Raw genomic sequence first — 20,332 nt, forward strand, 5'->3', positions numbered from 1 at the left:
CTCCCTCCCGTCACCCCCAGGCCAACGGATGGGTGGAAACCCAGGCCCTCCCCGCCGAGAGCCGGCCCTCCCCGGGCGGTGGGTGGGAGCCTGGCCCGAGCGCACCCTCTCCTGGCGGCGGCGGCTGACCTGGGCCTGGCGCCCTCAGGGCAGCAGGTAGATGACCACGAAGAGCGCGAAGTCGAAGAGGACGAAGAGCCACAGGTCCAGCCAGTAGGACTGCCCCGACAGCGCCCGGCCGCCATCCGCCGCCGCCGCCGCACCCCGCTGCTGTTGCTGTTGCTGCTGTTGCTGCTGCTGCTGGCGCTGCTCGCGCCTCACCGCCGCCTCCATCTCCTCAGCCGTCGCTGCGCGGCGGCAGGCACCAGCTCCTCTTCCGGGCGGAGAGCCAATCAGAGCGCAGCGCACGTACTGCCGCCACGCCCGTGGCGGCACCGCCCTTGCCGCCTCACGTAGCGCCCCGCCCTGCTGGGGGCGGCGGTCGGTGACGGTTAGTGATTCTTAAGGCGCGAGCGGCGCTGTGGTGGCGGCTTCTCTCGCCACCCGGTGGTGACTCTGGTGCTTTCCCGCCTGCCCTAAGCACGGCTGCGCTCCCTCGGTGCGCTCTCGGCAGACAGCTGCCGCAGTGGCCCCTTTTACCGCTCGCTGCTGAGGGTCTAATGGCGACGCCAGGCCGAGCTCGTGTGGTAAAGATACTGGGCATGGAGGGAGCTCCCGCTTCTCCTGCTGGTGGGAGAAGTGGTGCGTGTGGAGGCTTGCTCCGAGCTGCTGACTGACATTTCTGTGGTAGTACCTGGGTACTACTGCTTGCTGCTCCCTGCTAGTCGTCAGGGTGCTTGCCCAGGTGAGACAAGGGTGTGGGGAAATGCAGGCAAGTCAATCCTGTCAAACTGTGTTGGCCTTGTCTTAAGCTGTATTGGGACTTGAGTGGCAATAAACATTCACAAGTTGTTTGTGATACTGGTTCTTGGAGAGCAGATGATGCCCTGGGAGAAAGTAAAAGACCTTTTGGGAAATTCTGTTGTGAGGAAGTTTAGGAAAATTGAAATTGTTTTGAGACATGCTCTTGTCCTTGAAGGTTGGTTGGAGCTTGTACACCCTAAACTATCATGGAGAAGTTTATGTAGGTAGTGTGTGCTGCCTGCTTTATTTACACAACACACAGCTGCATAAGTAATGAAATTAAGCTGCACAACTGGATGCCATACTTATAGTTGGGATATACTACCCTCAGTCCAGCCGGTTCCCTCAGTATTGAAAGCAGCGTGACCATTTTCATTGTGTCTAGAAGAGCGTGACTGAAAACAGAGTATACTGAACAAAAACTTCCTCACTGTAGCTATTAACCTGTCTTAACCTCCTATTAAAAGGTAATACTTGTTGCAGAATGCAGAGCAGGTGTAGCTGATCAGAGTGTAACTTCTCACAAGCATGCATTTAGGGGTAACTATTTTCCTTAACAAGTTGTATCATTAGCAATAAGGATGAAGTTGAATGTGTCTTTATATAGCAAGTATTGGTTAAGTATATGTGTGTTAGGTGAAGTATATTAGAGGTTTGTGGGGGAAACAAAGACAGTACTTCCCCTTTAAGTCTTGTAGCCATCTGTATTACCTCATTTGAGCAAAAGGAACTGTGGATTGTAGGTTTCCAAAAGCAATTTATTTCCTATTAGGCTGCAAAGTATCATAATTCTGAAATTCCTGCCGAGGAAACAAAAGTCTGCTAGTCAAATTTACTATGATATCTCATTCACATTCTAATACAATGATCTTATTTGTTAGTTAAAGAAGCTGTACCACTCTCCTCCATCCCTTTAATTGATGATCTTATCTCAAGTATTGGAGACCGAGTCTTTAAAGATTTTTCCTTATTTTTTAAGTACAGCTGCTAACCATATCTGTCTGCAGTATTTGGAGTTGTTAAATACTGTTAAGCTCTCATCTTTTTTTTCTTAAATAATTACCTGATTATTTTTCAGTTTGTGGCCTTATATGTAATCCAGAATTATCTGAAATAATTTCTCAAAATACTTGATAAAAAAAATACCCTACAGGTTAATTGTAGCCAATCAAGCAAACAAATCTGGTAACCTAGATCAAAATAACCATGAATGAGAGTGTTTCTGGGCTGGGTGTGGCAGAGGTAAGTGCATTGATACCAGGCGTGGGCTAGAGCTTGACTTTCTGAACCAGAAAGGTGCAAGACTTGAAGGGTTGGCATACTCAGGGAAGAAAAAGAGAACACATTTAGAAACTTAATACAGCTTTCATTCCAGTCAGTAAAGTCTCTAAAAAGATATAAAATGGCATTCTCCAATTTCCTGAAACCTTTGATATGTAATTATTAAGATACTTCTATGCAGTTTAGAAGCAATAATGACATGCAGCTGATAATGAAGGTCAAACTCTGTAACAGCATTTCAATGGTTAGGGCTTCTGTCTCCTAGTTTAGTTGGCTTTTTCAGCATGCATAGCTTAAAGAATCTGTCAGACAGCTTGCTGCAAGCCATTATTCCTTATCCCTCTCTCTTTTAAAGGCTTTAGTATCTAAATAAAATAGCCTAGAGATAGACAGAATTTTGTAATAGTCTTGTTTCCAGATTCTAGGGTGGTGGTTTGGGTTGGGGGGGGGTGGTTTGGGTTTTTTTTGTTTTGTTGGTTTGGGTTTTTTTGTTCTTGTTTTTCATGCCTTTGCTTTTCAGCTTTACATCTCTTCGTAATTAAAAATTGAAGGACTATTTAAAATAGTATTATTTTCATTGCGATGTTTATGGTTTATCTGTCCACGGAAAGATGATTATATAAAAAAAATCAACACTGAAAGTTGCATACAATCAATATCTGGGGAAGGAAATGCATAAAGAAGGGTGAGCTGTCCTACTAACTCAAACACAGTTTGCGTCATGAGAGCATTTTGACAGTAGAGGGAGCTATGAGACGCTGAAGACCACAGAAATACAGGCTAGGAGAGGGTTTAGTTGTAAAAATAACTAAAGGAAAAATGTTTTTCGGTTTTTTTCATTTAAGGCCAGCAACATGACAATCAAGGACAGCCAAGAAAACAGGGGAGTATATTTTGCGAGATATTTTAAAAACCCATTAAAATCATAATGTAAATATACCCGTTCAGAAGTTATATTTGAAATTGGACCTGTAACAGCACGTGAATAAACACAGAAGATTATCTAGCTGTTTACCTTCATCAGGGAATTCTGTGATGAAGTGCTGTGAGACTTGACAGATACGGCTGCTTCAAGGGGCAGTTTTACTGCAACCCTGAAGAAATAGTGCAACTCAAGGGAGGTGAGGCTGGGTTGAAAATAGTGTTTACAGTCTTAACAACATGAGCAGAACATGGTGTGTGTTTGTCACCCATCGGAAACACCAGTGATTGAAGTCAACATAGTCTGAAATCATTCCTTATCTTGTTAAAATACCTTCAATATTTTTAGTCATGTCCTGAAAGAAACTCAATCAGAGCCTGCTCTAATACTTTTCCTGAAGCAGAATGATTTGAACGCCTAATAATTTGGAACAACTCAAAATCTGCGTGTTTAAAAGTATGGTCATACTTTTAGAAACAAATACTATGAAATACTAGTTTATGTGAGATATCTGTATATCATCAGTACGTGCTTTGTATTATTTCTCTTGATATGAGCAAGGTATCAATGGGATATCATTGAAGTCCTCCAAATTAGCTGTATTATCACACCACGCTTTGTTTATTCCATATTTATTTTTACACAGAATAGTCTTAGAGACTTGGGCGTTGTCAGGTTTATTTTAGGTTTTGCCTTCATTATTACACAATATTGAATACACAGAGAAACTGTTTATCAATATAAATATTATGGTAAGGAAACTAAGTTGTCGTTTGAGAACCAGTGCAAAAAAATATGTAAGTTCTGCTTATAGAAAATAGTTTCTGCAGCCTTTTACAGTATGGCACTCAGGTAGGACTTGGTACAAATAACGGTTTAGCATTTGTATCAAATTATAATTGGAGTTTGTTTATTCAAGGCAAAACAATAAACATAAGGAATTAGCCTTTGTTTTCAACAGGTCAAAGTAATTGCAGCTTAGGAGGTGCTGTGAGGGGATAAAAGGGGGAAAAAAAGCCCTGAGGATATGTAGGAAAATGGTCTTTTTTCATTGGTTTTTGATTCTGGTGCTGTTCTGGGTGAATTAGCCCCTCCTGAAGATTCTCTTGGCTTCAACTCCTTCATATACATAGGTCTGTTAGGAAATGAAGAAGAAAAATCATTGGCTGCTATTACAAAGTTTTGTTTCACAGATGCTATTGAGAGATGGTTAATAGTGATTTAACTAATCGTGACTGGTGGCCCTGTGGGGCCTACCAGCCCTTGTGCAGGCTCTGAGGAAAAAAATGTAAGAAAAGCAGCCTGTTGTCAATAGGCATAAATTTTCTATGCAACCATTTAAACCCCTGCGGGACAGCTTTTGGGGGCTCCAGAAAAAAACCCAAAGTGTTGAAGTGCCATATTCCCAATACCGCTAATTAACAAGTTTCATCTATGTGACTGCTTTTATTAGAAGTGTGAAGAAGTACTGAAGGGTTGGACTGTATGTTTTTGACATCTCAAACCTCACACCTGTCCGTAAAGTTGGTGGGTTTTTTTGATTTACTCTTTTAAGAAGCTTGTGACTCAGTAGCTGAGAGGATCTTAAAACATTGCAGGTCAGTTCAGTTTCTGGCTTTACTGCAGGGCTGTGAAACATTTTCCTTTTGTCTCAAATGGATGGCCTCTGGGCCATCATCCTCTGCCCCAACCCCAAACTTTGTTTTAAAAGGGTGTTTATCAGCCATTGACAACATTACTGTGTAGTAAGCTCCTCTGGTAAGGCTTTCACAGGAAAAGGGCCTTCAGTCAGCACACATCTATATTGTGTGTATATATCTATCCTCATATATATATCTTCCATGTACAGCTTGTATTCACAGGCTTCAGAATGCATTGATAAGATACAATTCACATGGATAGAAAAACATAAAACTCACAGATTGTGAGTTTTATTTTAAAGTTTTAAATTTTGATACATTATTCAACTTGAGAATTTTAACTAAAGATAAATGAGGTTATTTGGCTTGATGAAAATATCGCCTACTTTCAGAACAGCTTTTAAATTTTTTTTAGACCATTATATTGTAGTTTTATGTGACTGCTTAACTCACCTGAACAAGTTCTTCACCTATGATTTCTCTGTATGCTGTGAGTACTTTTCCATTATCTTTTCTAGTAAATGTTCCTACAAGTTTATTTCCTTCCATGTTCCAAGAACCCTATAATGGGAAAAAAACCCAAATATTTTGCAATAGATATGATATTGAGTTGATTTAAAGACTGCAGGAATGCTTAAAAGTGAGAAGAGATTATAGCAGTGTAATAATGCTTTTTTGGACATTGATGGAAAGGCCGCAAAAATGAAATTTTAATAAAACCACTAGTTTAATTGCATAATAGTCAAGCTAGATTTTTTTTTAGTGCTCAGTACACCTTCTTTTAGTTAATTTTATCAACAAAGTAATTTCTTCTCAATACCCACTCTACACTCTAGGTGGTGTACTTGAGTATTATAAGAAGTAAAATTAATCACCTAGATTTCATCATCTGAAAATTGCTACATCCTCTGCTTTTTGGGCACTCTATGGAACCCTGAGCTTCACGGTGCAGAGTTGAACCATCAGCAGTTAAGACTACCTTGCGTTTTTGTATATAAGCTGAAAGTATTCCTGAACAGTCACATTTTAAAAGTAAAATTTAAATTACAAATTAGGAAGACAAATCATTCATCTTGAAACTGTACTTCATAAAGTTATTATCATATCATAAATATATACTTATATAAAAAGTCTCTTACAGTAAGTTCAGTCCCATCAGCCAGACTGTATTCAAAATTGGCTCCCAGAGTGAATTCAATATCAATGGTACGGAAGTTGCTTGATTCTTTGACAGTAAATTTGTTTCCATCTTGCTGAATAGTGATCTTCAGATTATCATGGGCTCCTAACTTTCTTTTCACCATGTTAACACCTAGAAAAATCAATTAACATCAATCAGAAAAAACCAAAACCCTAGAGCATCATAATTGTCTCTCTTCAGTGACTTTTATGTAGTCAGGTGAGTTTATTCCAGCATTCTGACCTGAATTTTTTTATTTTTCACTTTTTATTGAGGCCATATTTACCAGTACAGATATAATACAAACCACTATCCAACTGGAATGGTTATGTTTATATCCGTATAATGCAGTTTGTACAAATTTAATGTAAATATCAGGATGTTAAAATGACTTGAATTGTGTGTTTTTATAAAATTGAAGAATGCTGATTTCCTCCCTATGCAATTTTTAAACTAGTTTCATGTTACCAAAATAATCTTCCTGATACAGAATTCTGCTTCAAGTTTATCATTCAAATTCTCTGATCCTTTTCTTCAAATGTAGACCTAGAGAGTCTCCTCTGCTGAAATAAATCTGCTGGAATTAGTTAAGTTTCTTAAGATTAACATAATGTAATTAGAATCAGAACATTTCCCAGTATTTCCCTCCCCTGCCCTGTGGAATCTTTGGAAAATAAATGCAGTACACTACACAAGGGCAGAGCAGCAAACAGCAAAAGGACAGGCTGGCTGGAAGGTAGTTCACCCATAACTCGAGTTCGTATTTAGCTGTAGAAGTAGTATTCTTGAAGAAGGCATTGGAAAAATAAGACTTACCCATCGCCTCCATGAACTTTTCATAGTTTTCATTTCTCTCTATTTTCCAAGTACCATTAAATGCCATGTTTTGTCTGTAGGAGGACTACTCTGAAGTAACAGATCTTTGCAAAGAGAATTTATGTACTGGCTTATCTTGAAAGCAATTTACAAGATGATGTGGCTGACTAAAGCTCAACTGATGCACTGATCTTTTCAAGGAGAAGTTTACTGTAGTTAATCAAATTTCCAACTGTGACCACACTGCTTGCTGAATTTCTCCCTTGTTGCCCCCAAATCATGACAGTATCTTTATTGCTCATCTTAATAAAGGATTGCTAAGCCATTCACTTTGTTCACCATATTTGAGTCATAGTAAAAATCAGCTATCTAGTGAAAGCAATAATTAGACTAAGAAAATTTCTTGAGAATTTTCAATATCTGTGTTCTATCTTCATGCTTGACAGTCTTTATGCAACTGGAGAAAATATATTTATCCAAACAGCCAAACGCAAATCTCTGCCTTGTCTGTTATAATTTGGTAGAGATCTGTTCTGCTCAACGTAATAAGCATGGGGCAGAGGATTTACTGAATGTCTACAGGTTGTTTCAGAAAACTATCCACTTGCTTCTTGTCTAGTGCCGAGTAGTGAAAATTGGGATGATATTCTGTACTCATGTGCTCACTGTTTACTATATAGTTTAAATTCTGAGCAGTTTCTACAAATTCTGTTTGTTATAACACATTCAGTGAATGCTATGTGCATCTAACCCATTCCTAAAACAGGAAAAGATAAGTGAATTTACCTGATGTGGTGGATTTCCATAGGTCCCAGATTTTGTCGGTTCAAGGATTATGCAGAACATGAGTCTTCCCTGACTTAGCTGCTTCTTCCCCCACTCCCCTTCCCCTATAATTGGTGCTATTTGAAACTAAGCAAAACTATCGACCCAGCTGTTGTCTTCACCAAGTTTAGAGTTATCATTATTCTGTTCACGTGGATGGCATCAGCTTTCCTGTCTGTTAGCTTCAAAATGTAACTGTAAATCCTGATGCTGAACTGGATTTTTCTTAGCACACAGGTGATTGGTTGTGCTTTACTTACCAAATTTTAACAGTGTCTCATGTTATCATAATCTTGTACATCTATGCATTGCAGCCTGGAAGAGGTTTTACTAAGTGTAACTATAAATTCAGAACTTTGCTAGCGATACCAGAATACTGTGGCTTTTCACTCCAGTCAGCTTTATTTTGAAATCAATAGTAATCTAGCTAACAGACTGGAGAGGAAAAATAGCTCAACAAGTATTTCTCACTTGATGAAAAGAAAAAAGAATGTAGGTTCATATTGTTGCAAGTGATGTAGGGGAAAGTGCCATGTACCTGCAGCCAAAACAGGGTGCTAGAAGCTGACCATGCACTAGAGTTAATTTTGTTTCCCTTTGGTCTTTTGAAAGATAGCATTTGGTGCAAACTAGTCTGTTGTAGTTGTGAATGCCTCATGTTCCAACTACGACTATTCCAGTTCAAGAAGACTGTCCCAGCAGTAACTTGCAGAGGTTATCTCAGATCTGCCAACAGAGTTCCTTCTGTGAGTGTTTACTAATTCATTTCATTTGAAGTGAGCCACCTCCTCTTACACAGCAGATGTTTGAAACCTGTCGTTTGCCTTCCTCAAAGCCGCGGTCTTCCTTCTTAGAAATGCTTTTTTTTTTTTTTTTTTTTTTTGCCCCTCTAAGGCTAGGAAGAAGCAGAGCCTGCCATTCTTCCTGTACTAGCTACCTGTTCTTTCCTCTTTCCACCTCTTATTTTCCTGTCTTGCAGGGTAAAGGAGCCTCCCAAGGAACGGTGGCCAGGCTATTTAGTCTTAATGGCAATGAGGGAAGCACCTCACAATATCTATTTAACACCACCATTTAGGTCTCGTTATGTAGTTTTTACATGTAGTTTCTTCATGCAGTTTTTTATCATCTTGATTTACATAAAAATTCTAAAATAAAATTTGTACGGAAGTAGGGATAATTTTGTTAGGAAAAATTCCTGCTTCTGTAAAAATATTAGAATTCCAGAATTACCATCTTTTGTGAAGGACAAAATTGAAATACTGCATCTCACTGTGAACTGGAGCATTGTCAGGTACAGGCAAGACATTTGACTTTGGGAAATACATACATGCTAGCTCCTGTAATTGGAACTGGGCAAAAATCAGCCAACTGTAAAATGGAAGATGAGTAATTGTGTTAGCATGGTGTTGAATCCAAACTCAGAGTCTCAAAAAGTGTCATAGCCCATGCCCAGCGCTGTGCTAATCATGGATGCCTATCTTACCCCTCAGCCAGCTCAGAAAATGGGCAAAATGAGTTTCTGTTAGAGTCAGATTATCTCTTTTTATTGCATTGGAGCGTATCTTTATAGTTATCATTGTGTATATATATTATTTATTCAGTGCATATACATAAATAAAAATACCTGATGTCTGGTTATAGTTCATCGAATTTATTGTTGTTTAACAAAATTATTAACTCTTTTTACAGTCTTAGCAGAAGGGTTCTTTGTGACAGTGATGTAGTGCAACTTTTGAACCATTTCTGTTGTATCCAGTAGAAAATCGAGGCCTGAAATAATGGGAATCATTCACGTTATTTCAGGCATGTATGAAATCTAACAAATAGGAAATGACCTTTTATTTTGAGCATTTCAGCAGAGCTTTTCTGCTTTTTAGGCGAGTTCTGCATTCTCTCCAAGAACCTGCTGATTTATTTCATTTAAGAAATGTTAAGGTATCTGAAGTAGTGTTTATATATTTAAACAAAACTAATGTTACTGATTATTCTCCTCATTTGAATCCAGTCCATCATCTTAACCTCTGAAAAAATAACTGAGAGTAGTAACATTCTGCAGGTTAATAAGAATTTCTACATCAAACTTACTTCAGCAGTTTTTCTGAACCTTAAAAAGGGAGGACGGTCTTTTAGAGCAAGTCATCAACTAACAGGAAACTCTCTCAGATCTGCTTTTCCAGTCAGTTGTCTCACAATTTACCTTTTCACCATGGGAGCAGTGACTAGCTGGGCCCTGAATTGCACATCAAAGCTTGCTGCTCCATATCTGTCCCATTTTTCCCTTCCTTAACATTTCTTTTCACTGGGCATGAATCCTTAGGATCCTGTTCAGATCAGGCCCACAGATCTGTCTGTTAAGTAAGAATCTCCACAGGTGGTCAATATTTATGAGTTTCATGGTGTCTCTACATTGGTGTAGCACTGACAGCATAAAGAACTGTTCTTCTCTGAGGTCTGATGGAATGTCAGTGGTAGCACAAGCAGCCGTCTTTTTGATCTCTCACAATTTAAAGGAGTTACTTAGGACTGTTAACGTACTAAAATCTGACTTCAGTTTTCTTACATGTGCTAGAATCATATGATATACACTTTATTCAGAGTTCTTTTGAGTTCCTATAAAAGCTGAGTTTTGTTCTAAAATTAGAATTAAAATTGTTTTTATAGGTTTTTTTTTAATGTTGGAATGTTCCACCACCTTTTTCCTTCTTCTGTCTACCTCTTCCTTCTGTGGTTTTCAAAACTACAATTTTTGCTTAGATGGTGCATTGAAAAAACTTGTTTTTTCAGTATTGCTGGTTGCATGAAAGTCATGAAAGCTAAGGGTGTGTATTCTTGGCTTCGTTGCTTCCTTCAACGTGCCAGCTTCAGAGCACTGAAAATTGACAAACTTTGAAGTTTGATCTTTATATGAGGTGGATGGAAATAAATTATTAACTTTTATAGTTATGCCAATCTCATCGTGCCAGTCTGTGATAATCATACCGAACTGTATTATGATGGTAACTGACAATGAGGTTCCAAAGATCAGGGTGAAAAAAATGCTTTTGCAGTGGGTTATATTTGTCTGTCCTATTTATTATTTGGTATCTTGTCTTCAAGTTGTTCTGCCTAAAATTAGCTAGAACAGTAGAACTTACCTTTGCCATGGAGTGATAATGACTTGGTGCCAGCCTAAACATAATATACTTATGTCAATGTTGTTATATAATATTATATATTGAGAGATTAATCCCTGTTAAAACCATGCAGATTAACTGATTTCTGTCAGGTAGTTGTGAACTGATTTATCGGTGTTTATGCATGTTTCCTGCTGCACGATTCTTTTATATGTCTTGGGATGGATTGCAAAGTTGGTTGGGCACTTGAATCATTTAAGTGCCCCTGGATCCCTTATTGTGAGGTTTTGCTAAACATTTAAACCACAATACTCTAATTTATATCGATATGGTAAATAGGTATTTCTATGCCAGTAAAACCAACATTAGCGTAAGTATGGGTGGCCTTGATGTTGTAGCTCGATGGATCCTAACTAATACCATCTCTTGAATAAATAATTTCAAAGTACATATTGCAATTGGATGTTCTATTGCAGCAGGATTAGATCGTACTTGAGCTAGATTTTGTCCTGCTCCAGCTGCCTGTTTGCTAAGTTTCTGGTTTTATCTTGGTTCAAGGAGAATTTCCTGGATGCTGCTAGTATGCAAGCTGTTCAACATGAAGATTCAACATTTGGAGATTACTGAGAAATTTCCAGTGAGTATAGATCCATTTGTCTGATGAGTTAATAGTGGGCTGTGGATCTTAAAACTTGCTCTTAAGTGTCTGTATACACTCCTTTTTAGTGTCTGTGTAATAGTTCTGATCCATAAAGTGCTGTGAGTTTTTGAGAGTTGTTTATTGGAGAGAACTGAAGTGCATGAGCTAATAAGCTCCAGGTTAAAAAAATGTAGAAGCAAAATGCATGATTTTCTTTAAGCAATAACAACTCTGGTATTTACTGCATGCTAAAATGAATCCTAGGATTACCTAGAATAGTAGAATCTAGCCTAGTTTCAATGAAAAGAGGCTGACAGTGAACAATTGCCAATAAAAATGTGTGCTTTTCCAGTAAAGGTTATATGAATATCTGAGTATTAGTGCCATTTCTCACTTTTCACATAGAGACTGATATGTCAGTTGACCTGTAAAGCTTTGTGTCAGGCTTATCTAAAGTATTTAAATGTATATCTTAATATTCTTTTCCTGTATTTTCCAGGCAAAAACTTAGTAGCAGGCAAATTTAGGGAAGTAGTTTCTTTTTGTTCAGAATATGAAATGTGATCAAAAGGTGGGGTTGAGTTATAGTCCAATGAGCTAATAATGTACAGTATTGAAACTCTGCATCAGTTTTTTCAGTTTCTCCAAAATTTGAACTGGACTTCTAGTTCATTTCAACATAGCTATTTGCTGATCATACACTTCTGCTCTTGATTATGATATAGCTCCAAACTCCAACAAAGATTATTGTGATTATCTGGATTAGTGACTTGAATCTAATCTCATCTGTAAAATAGTGAGCTTCAGAGTTCTTCTGAGCTCAGCATAATAGCAAGAGAGCACCCTATGAGACCCAGATATTTAAATATTTGTATATCCATAAAGAAAAGATGGCTTCAAGACAAAACATTCTTTTCTTAATGTCTCAGATAAAGCAGAATGGACACCCAGATCCTGGTTCTATTTCCAACTCAGAAATGGACTTTCTATGTGACCTTGATCAAATTAACGCCTTCACTTATCCGTAAAATGAACTTCCCTTCCATAAAAAAGCCGTATATATCATAAATTAATGTGCCGATGACTTGATTAACTACTACAAAAAAGGATTCTGAAAAATGTCTATATGTGATGTATCGTGTGTAAACTAATGGTATGATTTAACCATGGATTTTACTCCTAGTTTTTGTTAAAGATCTTTGATGATGTTAAACAAAAGAAACCGGTGTATAGATCTATTTATCAGACATTATGAACCACTGGGTGGGCAGTAGCAGGCTACGGCTGCATTGATTATCCTTATATTTCATCAGGGAAGAGGATTTTATCTTTAATTGATGGTACAGATTCAGAACAGAAAATAACGCAGCTATTTGGAGAACAGTTCAATCTCTCAGGAAGTGTAAAATAAATTTCCGTGTTAAATAAAACAAGAGCTTTGGAATAATGGGGGGGAAACATGCAGCCGGGTATTGCAAGAAATTCTGAATTGTAAATAATGGAGTCAAAATTTACTGTTTATAACTTGTGATATTTTTCAACTAAAATTGAAGTTTTAAAGTTCTGTATGTGCTAAGAAATGCTACTGTCCTCTGAAGGGCTGAAAAACTTAATGGCTGATTCCATAAATTTAGATACAAAAGCTTACTACTGTAACAAACTCGCACATTTGAATGATTTCCAAAAAATCTTAAAGGGTGAGATTTCACAGGAAAGTGAAATGCATGTCAGCAATAGCTGTCACCACTGTTACTAAAAATATGGCAGGAGGAAGGAGCTATTGTCTTTTCCATTTGTTAAAAAGTCATCGTAGTTGTGCAACATGTGAGAGACCGAGTGTAATATTCTTTTTCACCTCTTAATAAAAATGCCCTCATTCTTTTCTGGGCTGGGTAAAAATGTATTCCAGTACTGTTGAAAACCGTGCCATTTCTCAGAAATGAATTCAAACGTTCAATAGGCCAGCTTAGTCTTCACTAAGCAGAAGCATGACTAGATTGGTGAGTGGGCTGGAAAGATTGTAGTCCCAACAGCAAATGGTTACCTGATATATGTAGATATCCATAGACAGTTGTTCAGTTGCAATCATAAATTGCAGTTGGTTTGAGCAAACAGTGCTTGTGTTTTGTGCTGAACTAAATCTGGCCCTTCATAACTTTTTGAATGAGACTGTTGTTTGTCAGGGATGTACATACTTTTTGGTTTTGCCTAGAGCTAAAAAAAGTCGAGCCAGAAGTGTTGCTGTGGAGAACCTAATAGGCAAAGAACAGAAATTGCCAAGAAGCCCAGTGGTCTAGAATTACTTCTAGGATCAGCAGTTCGCACATGATGAGGCTTTTGTTGTCAAAAATATTCTTTTCACAGTTTTGTTTGATGTCATTGGGTTGACTATTTCCATCTCTTACATGCTACCCCAGGAATTGATATCTGGGGGCAAAGGATGAGGGTGGATCTGAGTAACAGTTGTATTTGCCAGTTCTACTTATCCAGTAAACAAACTGGTTTCTGACAGCTTCTACTAAGTGAAGCTGCAGTGCTCTCTAGTGGTTAGTAGCAGTGAATTATTTCTTGCTGGTTTTAAGTGAGAAGTACTTTACCACTGTTGTAAGTATCTTGATATTAATCGTGAAGTTTTTCTCTTCAGGATTTCTAGGGCCTAGAGAAGTTGTTATAAAATATCAATTTACAGAAGCAATGATCTGAATCAGGGAACAATGAAGTGTTGAAAATTCAACCTCAATAATTAACAAACAGTAAAATTTGACATTGCCCTTTTTATTTTAAAAAGCATGAAAACAGTATGAATAGAAGTATGAGAAAATAAGTAATAAGCAGTTTGAGCATAGAAAATAACCTGACTCTACATTCTCTATCAGCTGTACAGTAATTAGGACTAATGATTCTCTTAAGTGATGTATCTAGTTTTACTACGTAGTCATAGGACAGAAGCAAGTGAGAACACATAACATTCAGAAGACTTTAATACTGCTTAAAGGCAAAACATAATATACAGAGTAACCCCCTTAACCTAGTACAAAAATACTGTGCCCAGAAACTATATATTTGTTCAAATATTTTTAAAAGATAAAAGAATACAAATGGACAAACTCAGTGGCTAGTGACTGATTAAGAGTTTTATTAAACTATAATAGAAATGTATACTAAAACTATTTACAGTGCATTTCACACTACATTCTTTGAGACACACGAAGGTGTCTGTCATGTGAACACATAGAGGGCTCAAATTCTAACTTCAGTTACATCTGTACAGCACCTTGGGCATCAGCAGGAATAGCTGAATACAGCAAAGAGCAGGTGAGGCAGGTGTTACCAAGGGTAAGAGTTTGGTCCCTCTTTATAGCTAAAAAAGGTGGATTTGACCCATTCTTTCATTTTCTATACAGCTCAATCCAACTCCCACTGAGGTAAATGGGAATCATATAATTGACTTCAAATGGGCATTTGGGCATGCCTCAGGCCATGGCATGACAAGCTCATGCTGTGAAAGTTAGTGGAAACTAGCTATTATATAGCATTGTCACATAAATATACATTTACAAACAGTGGTACTTAGATATGAGTTTCTCTATGGAAACAATCTTCTTTATGTGGAAAATAAACTTTCCCATGCAATTTCCATTCATCTAGCAATGACAAAGATAAAATATCCTGCTGTCACAATTTGCTGTATTTAGCAAGTGTCACTAATTACCAGGCCAGATTCTGTGATGTTTCTTCTTCCTGTGAAAGTCCAAACCAAAAAATCCAGCCCTCATTATTTATCATACTCTGGCCAAACTAATTTTTTTATTCAAGCTCCAGTGTTCAGGCTTATCTTTCAAATTAGTGCAAGTCCCTGAATAAGTACAGCAGGGAACTGTGAAATAAAGCTGAAACCTTGTGGAACGTAAACTGCATGTGATTTGACATGAAGAAACTACAGCATCACAGAGGCAAGACTTCTAACTAAAGCTAATGTATAAATTTTCCTGAAATCCTAGGCCTCTATAAAACCTTTAAAAATGTATGGATTTATGGAGTGAGGCGTTTTTTCCATCAAAACTCTCTACTGTCTTCTCATGCATAACTGCAAGGGGCACCAACCAGACCACTCAGGCAGCATCCCCTAATTTTAAGGGGCTAGATCTGACTTTTCATAATCTTTCTGTATAATGGGTTGGAAAGTCAGTTACCTAGTAATTTTGAAAAATCTTATGTATGAATTAATGTTCTGATTTTGTCAGTTAGTGCCGCTGCCAGATAAAATGCATTGGATTGGAGTTCAGAAGTTCATCTGTACATACACACAGTTGTCAGAGGGTGATGCATAAAATCAGGCTTCAGTCCTCTCTTCTGAAGAGAGATCAGCTGGTCATCAATGGAATAGATTATTCACTTTTATTCACTAGCCCACTTGTATTTTATGAGATATGACAGTAATCTCTTGTTAACTTTAAACTACTACAAATTCAAAATCAATACCATCTCCAAAATCAACATCACATTATTTTCCCCTCCTTTCTTTTATTGTGTGAGATAATAGAAAATCTAGACAATCTACAGCTAACATTGGACGTGTGACTAACTTGTTGGAAAAGCAGTACTACCTACAGCTTAAGAGCCTCACTGTTATTTTTAATTAGAAGAGGTAGGGTTAATAAGTAATTTTGTGTATGTTAATACATATGACAACTAATTTTTTCAGACAGGGAACAAAAATAGAAAGAAAAGTGTACTTTAAACATTAAACTGTGCTGTGGAGTTACTTTAAAAGAAAATATGTCCGTGTCTGAGAACAAGTGGGATACTAACTTAGATGTCTTCATTGAGACAAGTATTAAAAATTAGGAACAAATTCTGTACCCGAAGACTTAAATATCAGATTTCACAATGGCTTTAATGGACTTTAGACAGGACTGACAAAGTGATAAGATCCATTTCAGCTTGTTTCTTGTATAATCCACACTGATTGCTTATACTAGACAATATATGTTGGGGAGAATATGTTTGAGACCCGACTAAAATAATTAGATACACAACTCGTGATGAAATTAATGGCAGCTGCATGGCTGTAATCTACTAGCTGCGTGTGAAAATGTTGAATTCTGAAGGCAATGAATTTCAGGCAGAAAACAGCATGGCTTTTTTTCCCTATTGTCACTTACCTACATTATGAAACGAATGAGCAATTTCTGCAAACAGATCATACAAAGCTATGACACAAAACCATCACACTCTGACTATATAAACAATTTGATCACAATCTAACATTTCATGAAGTACAGCAATCTATGCTTTTAAGGTTCTTAAACCAGTCGTTTAAGAGATTTGATTTTGTAGAAATATATACAGATACAGGTGTATTATGACATTTAAATGGTTTATTTACTAGGAACTGTATTTCTATGCATGTTCCAATCTTTGTAGTGGAAGAGATTCTGTGGGATAAATGTGTACAGACATGTAATTAAATATACGCACATACTTTATAAGTGCGTTGATTTTAAGTAAACCTTTGAAAAAATGCAACATCATGTCCATTTTTTTCAAGTCAAAGATATGAAACCAGCACTCCTTTAGTAGTTATAAATTTATGTCATAATAAGGGTTTGCTAACACACAATATAGCAAAGAAATACTGGGATCTTAATGTGAATGATAAGTCACTGCACTGTAATATCACCATAGATGATTTGCTGTGTTGTCACCATGAATTACTAGTCTCAACCATACTAGCAAGAATACACCTTTATATACATATACTTTATTCATATTTATATTAAATATGTATCTCATCAGCGTAATAATTATATTTCAGTATCTCAAGCATTCAAGGAAAAGAATATACAAGGACTACGTGAATCCTGAAGCAAAATTTCCCATTTATCAAAAAGTACCTAAAACCTTTTTTTGGAGGGGTATGTTGGCGGGGCAGTCTGCTGTCATTTTTCTGCATAGTTATGACATACTACATACATATATTGTACTTTATATGCATATAAATACACATTTGGAGCACTGCAGAACAGTAGCCCTGGAATTCTTAATTATTGTGAATTCCATAATTTTTCTGAAAACCTGGAAAAAAAAAATCAGGAGAAATACTTTTGTAGAAAAAGGTTTTCAAATTCAGCTGCAATAATATATTATTGGTACTCATTAGAGAAGTTTGAGATAGGATTTAATCATTGACAAATAATTTAGGTTGGCGGAAATGCTGCAGACTATCAGAATACCTTATTCTACATTTTTAAAAAAAGTGACTATGAAACTCAGTATCGTCAAACATTTTGAAACATTTGCTTCATCTTTTGTTAGCTTTTGGCATTATCTAAATGCAGAGACTGATAAAAAGAGGTTTTTGTCACTGTCTTTCTGACCACCTCTTACAAGGAGGAATTGATAGTCTCCTGGGAAGAAGAATGTATTGCAGTTTCCAACTAGTATTTTCTGGATTACTGTAATAGAAATAAACTCCCATGTTTCAAAGTACAATCCCAAATGTATTACTTTTGCCTAATACTATTGCTGATTTTAACTGAAAAATCATTACTACAGATCAAAAAAAAAAACAAACCCAAAAACATTTTCTGTGTCTCTGTGCAGCCGGAGTTACACCTACTTAATCTCCCAATCCTGTCTACCCAAAGAATAGTATACTCTCGATGTTACCCTTTTGGGGTTCTCTAATGTGTATAGTTTCTTGAACTGGTTCCCAATTCAAAACAGTTTTTATTAGTCATCTTCATTTACATAAAATATCAATGTTGGTTTTTTTACTAGTGCAAGTTAATCGATTTTTTACTTTTCTGAACATTAATACCTCATATACAAATGGCAAATCTCTGTAGCATTCTTGGCTATTTTTGCTTTCAGTATTCTTTTTTTCCTATTCCTTTAAGATGTTGTGATTAATCATTGTTAATATTAACTAATACTAAAAATTATTTTTAAAAGATGTTAACAGAAAACTTTCTTCAAAGTGGTCATAGCCATTTCATAATAGCACTGGCCTAAAGAATCAGTCATTGTTAGTCACCAAAAGTGTGCCATTCCTGCATCATTCTGATTCAGATTTTCATCTCTTGCTCTTGCTGTCACATTCTCTTCTACTCTTCCTGCCTGTGATTCAGTCTGTTGGTTATGATGATGTTAAATTCAACTTCCAAATGAAGTTAAAACCAGCATATAAAAATGATTGTGTTTAGTTTCCATTTCTCTGTGCAGCTTTCTATGGGAGCCATTCTTCCATGGCAGCCTGTCAGTTATATTGTGACATTTCATCAATCTTCACGCAGTGTCCATTATTCATGGATAATTATGACACTTCCACCACAAAATTCATAAGACCCCTGTTGCCTAATAATTCAAAGGGGTTTTAAAAATTTGTCCAAATGTAAGACATTTGCTAAGACATTCCTCTAAAATGAAAAAAACCTACTGGGTGCAGAGATTCTGGGGCTTTTTCACTTTGAAGCCCAATTCTTTCTCCTGAAGGAGATTAGCATAGTATATGCTGGATTAGGCTCCTCAGAGTTAGTCCTAATCTTTGCTCTGAACCTCTGGGAAGAGAGCAGGCGAGACTGCTCATTACTTTTATAACATAACACAGCAAGATTGGAAGAGGAAAAAAGGTGCGAAATGCAGTAGTCTTTAAGATACTGGCCACAACATGATCGTTAAACAACTATATACATCTATAAAGTAACAGGCTCTCAGGGACAGTCGAGTAACTGCACTCGTACCTTCTTGTGGAATAGGTAGTAGCAAAAACTACCCTCTCAGATCTTTTTCCATCTCAATCAGATGTAATAAAAGAAACAAACTATCTTTATATAACTTTGGCATATACATGGTCGTGCTATATCTTGAAATGTGGAAAAACAGCAGTGGTAAAACATAAGCCAAATTCGTACAGTGTTTAGCAAAATGCAGTACTCCCCTATTACTATGTCTTCTATGTGAACTTAAGCTTGTGGTTGTTAAATCAGCATCTCAGTTCCGTTTGGCTTGATTGCTTTCTCCATTGATCAGATTCTTCTCTTGTTGTTCAGCTAAGGATTGCCATTTCTGCCTATTTTTTCTACAGCCATCCAGTAAAGGGTAGCAGGCCTCTGACACATGCGTTAGGGCCTGAAATAAATTAAGAACGTGTAAAACAGGTTACATTTTACAACAAAGTAAGTGTTCTTAAAGATGACCATGACAGAGACCAGAATGATTGAAATACGAGGTCTATCTATAATTAAAATCAAACTTGTTTTTTTGACCTTAAAGGAAGGCTTTCTGCTGCACACCAAATGTGAACACTATTACCTGGCACTAATGCAGATTCAACTGAGTGGCAGTGTTCATACAGCACTTGATACATAGGTGCAGAGGGAACCACGGTAAGAGTGTTGTATTAGACACAAGTAACCTGTCCAGTATTCCTAGTGAAGTCCTGTGCACGGGCTTTGTTTGCAAGCTAGTCTTTTGAATGTATAGCAATTTAAAACTTGTAAATGGTACTTTTTTCAATTAAAAAATGAAGAGAATGAAACACATTTTTCTTATTTTTTCAGATTTCTGAACTTAAAGGGAAGACTTGTAGCTCACTCAGTTTAACTGCACTGGTTACCTAGCTAATACAAGCCACAAGACTTCAGTTCATTGGGATCTGACCTACTCCGAAGAACATGGTAAGTCACATATTTGCAGTGCTGCATTGGGAACTCATCTCTGTTTGCGTTGTGTGTCAAACTCCTACTGTCTGGATGAAAGCTAAGAAAACAGTGAAAAGGCTGTCGTTACAACCCTGTTTATTGTTTGCTTTTATGGCATTAGAATGTTGGAGAGTGCTTGTTCATTTTCAAAGTAACATTTTGTTTATATGTTTTGCCATTTATTACTCATTGAAGAAAACAAAAATCTGTGTAAGCAGGTAATATCCCCTACTTGTACTCCAGTCAAAATAAACACTGGATCAGCTCAAACCATAGCCCCTTCCTTGCATTTACCAGCACTGTTACG

General features: G+C 37.2%; 2 protein-coding genes across 10 annotated transcripts in view; both read right to left on the minus strand.

Moving 5' to 3' along the window:
• Positions 1-3,779: 3,779 nt before the first annotated feature.
• Positions 3,780-13,916, minus strand: FABP2 (fatty acid binding protein 2). 2 transcript variants are annotated; one of them, XM_075751047.1, is made up of 4 exons: positions 13,365-13,916; positions 5,886-6,058; positions 5,200-5,307; positions 3,780-4,241 (listed from the first exon to the last, which is right to left on the minus strand). In XM_075751047.1, exons 2-4 carry the CDS (start codon positions 6,048-6,050, stop codon positions 4,191-4,193), a joined length of 324 nt encoding a protein of 107 aa, XP_075607162.1. In that variant the 5' UTR covers positions 6,051-6,058; positions 13,365-13,916; the 3' UTR covers positions 3,780-4,190. The 2 variants fall into 2 exon arrangements, with proteins under 2 accessions (XP_075607162.1, XP_010301872.1); XM_010303570.2 differs by lacking the exon at positions 13,365-13,916 and adding an exon at positions 6,743-9,767.
• A 158-nt stretch (positions 13,917-14,074) lies between these two features.
• PDE5A (phosphodiesterase 5A) overlaps positions 14,075-20,332 on the minus strand; it is a 136,573-nt gene continuing 130,315 nt past the window's right edge. For all 8 annotated transcript variants that reach the window (XM_075751039.1, XM_075751038.1, XM_075751037.1 and 5 more), the window contains one exon: positions 14,075-19,453. In XM_075751039.1, the coding sequence (XP_075607154.1) occupies positions 19,316-19,453 (138 nt within the window). In that variant the 3' untranslated portion in view covers positions 14,075-19,315. The remainder of the gene's footprint in view (positions 19,454-20,332) is intronic.

Source organism: Balearica regulorum, chromosome 4 (assembly GCF_011004875.1).
Source record: "Balearica regulorum gibbericeps isolate bBalReg1 chromosome 4, bBalReg1.pri, whole genome shotgun sequence".
In the NCBI taxonomy this organism is placed as follows: Eukaryota; Metazoa; Chordata; class Aves; order Gruiformes; family Gruidae; genus Balearica; species Balearica regulorum.

Bases quoted from the DNA above. Each gene is read 5' to 3' on its own strand.
- FABP2 (XM_010303570.2), bottom strand. From the start codon at position 6,809: ATGGCATTTAATGGTACTTGGAAAATAGAGAGAAATGAAAACTATGAA. The intron at 6,059-6,742 runs GTAAGTCTTATT...TGATTTTTCTAG, and splicing joins AAAGTTCATGGAGGCGATGG to GTGTTAACATGGTGAAAAGA. The intron at 5,308-5,885 runs GTAAGAGACTTT...TTCCCATTATAG, and splicing joins CTGATGGGACTGAACTTACT to GGTTCTTGGAACATGGAAGG.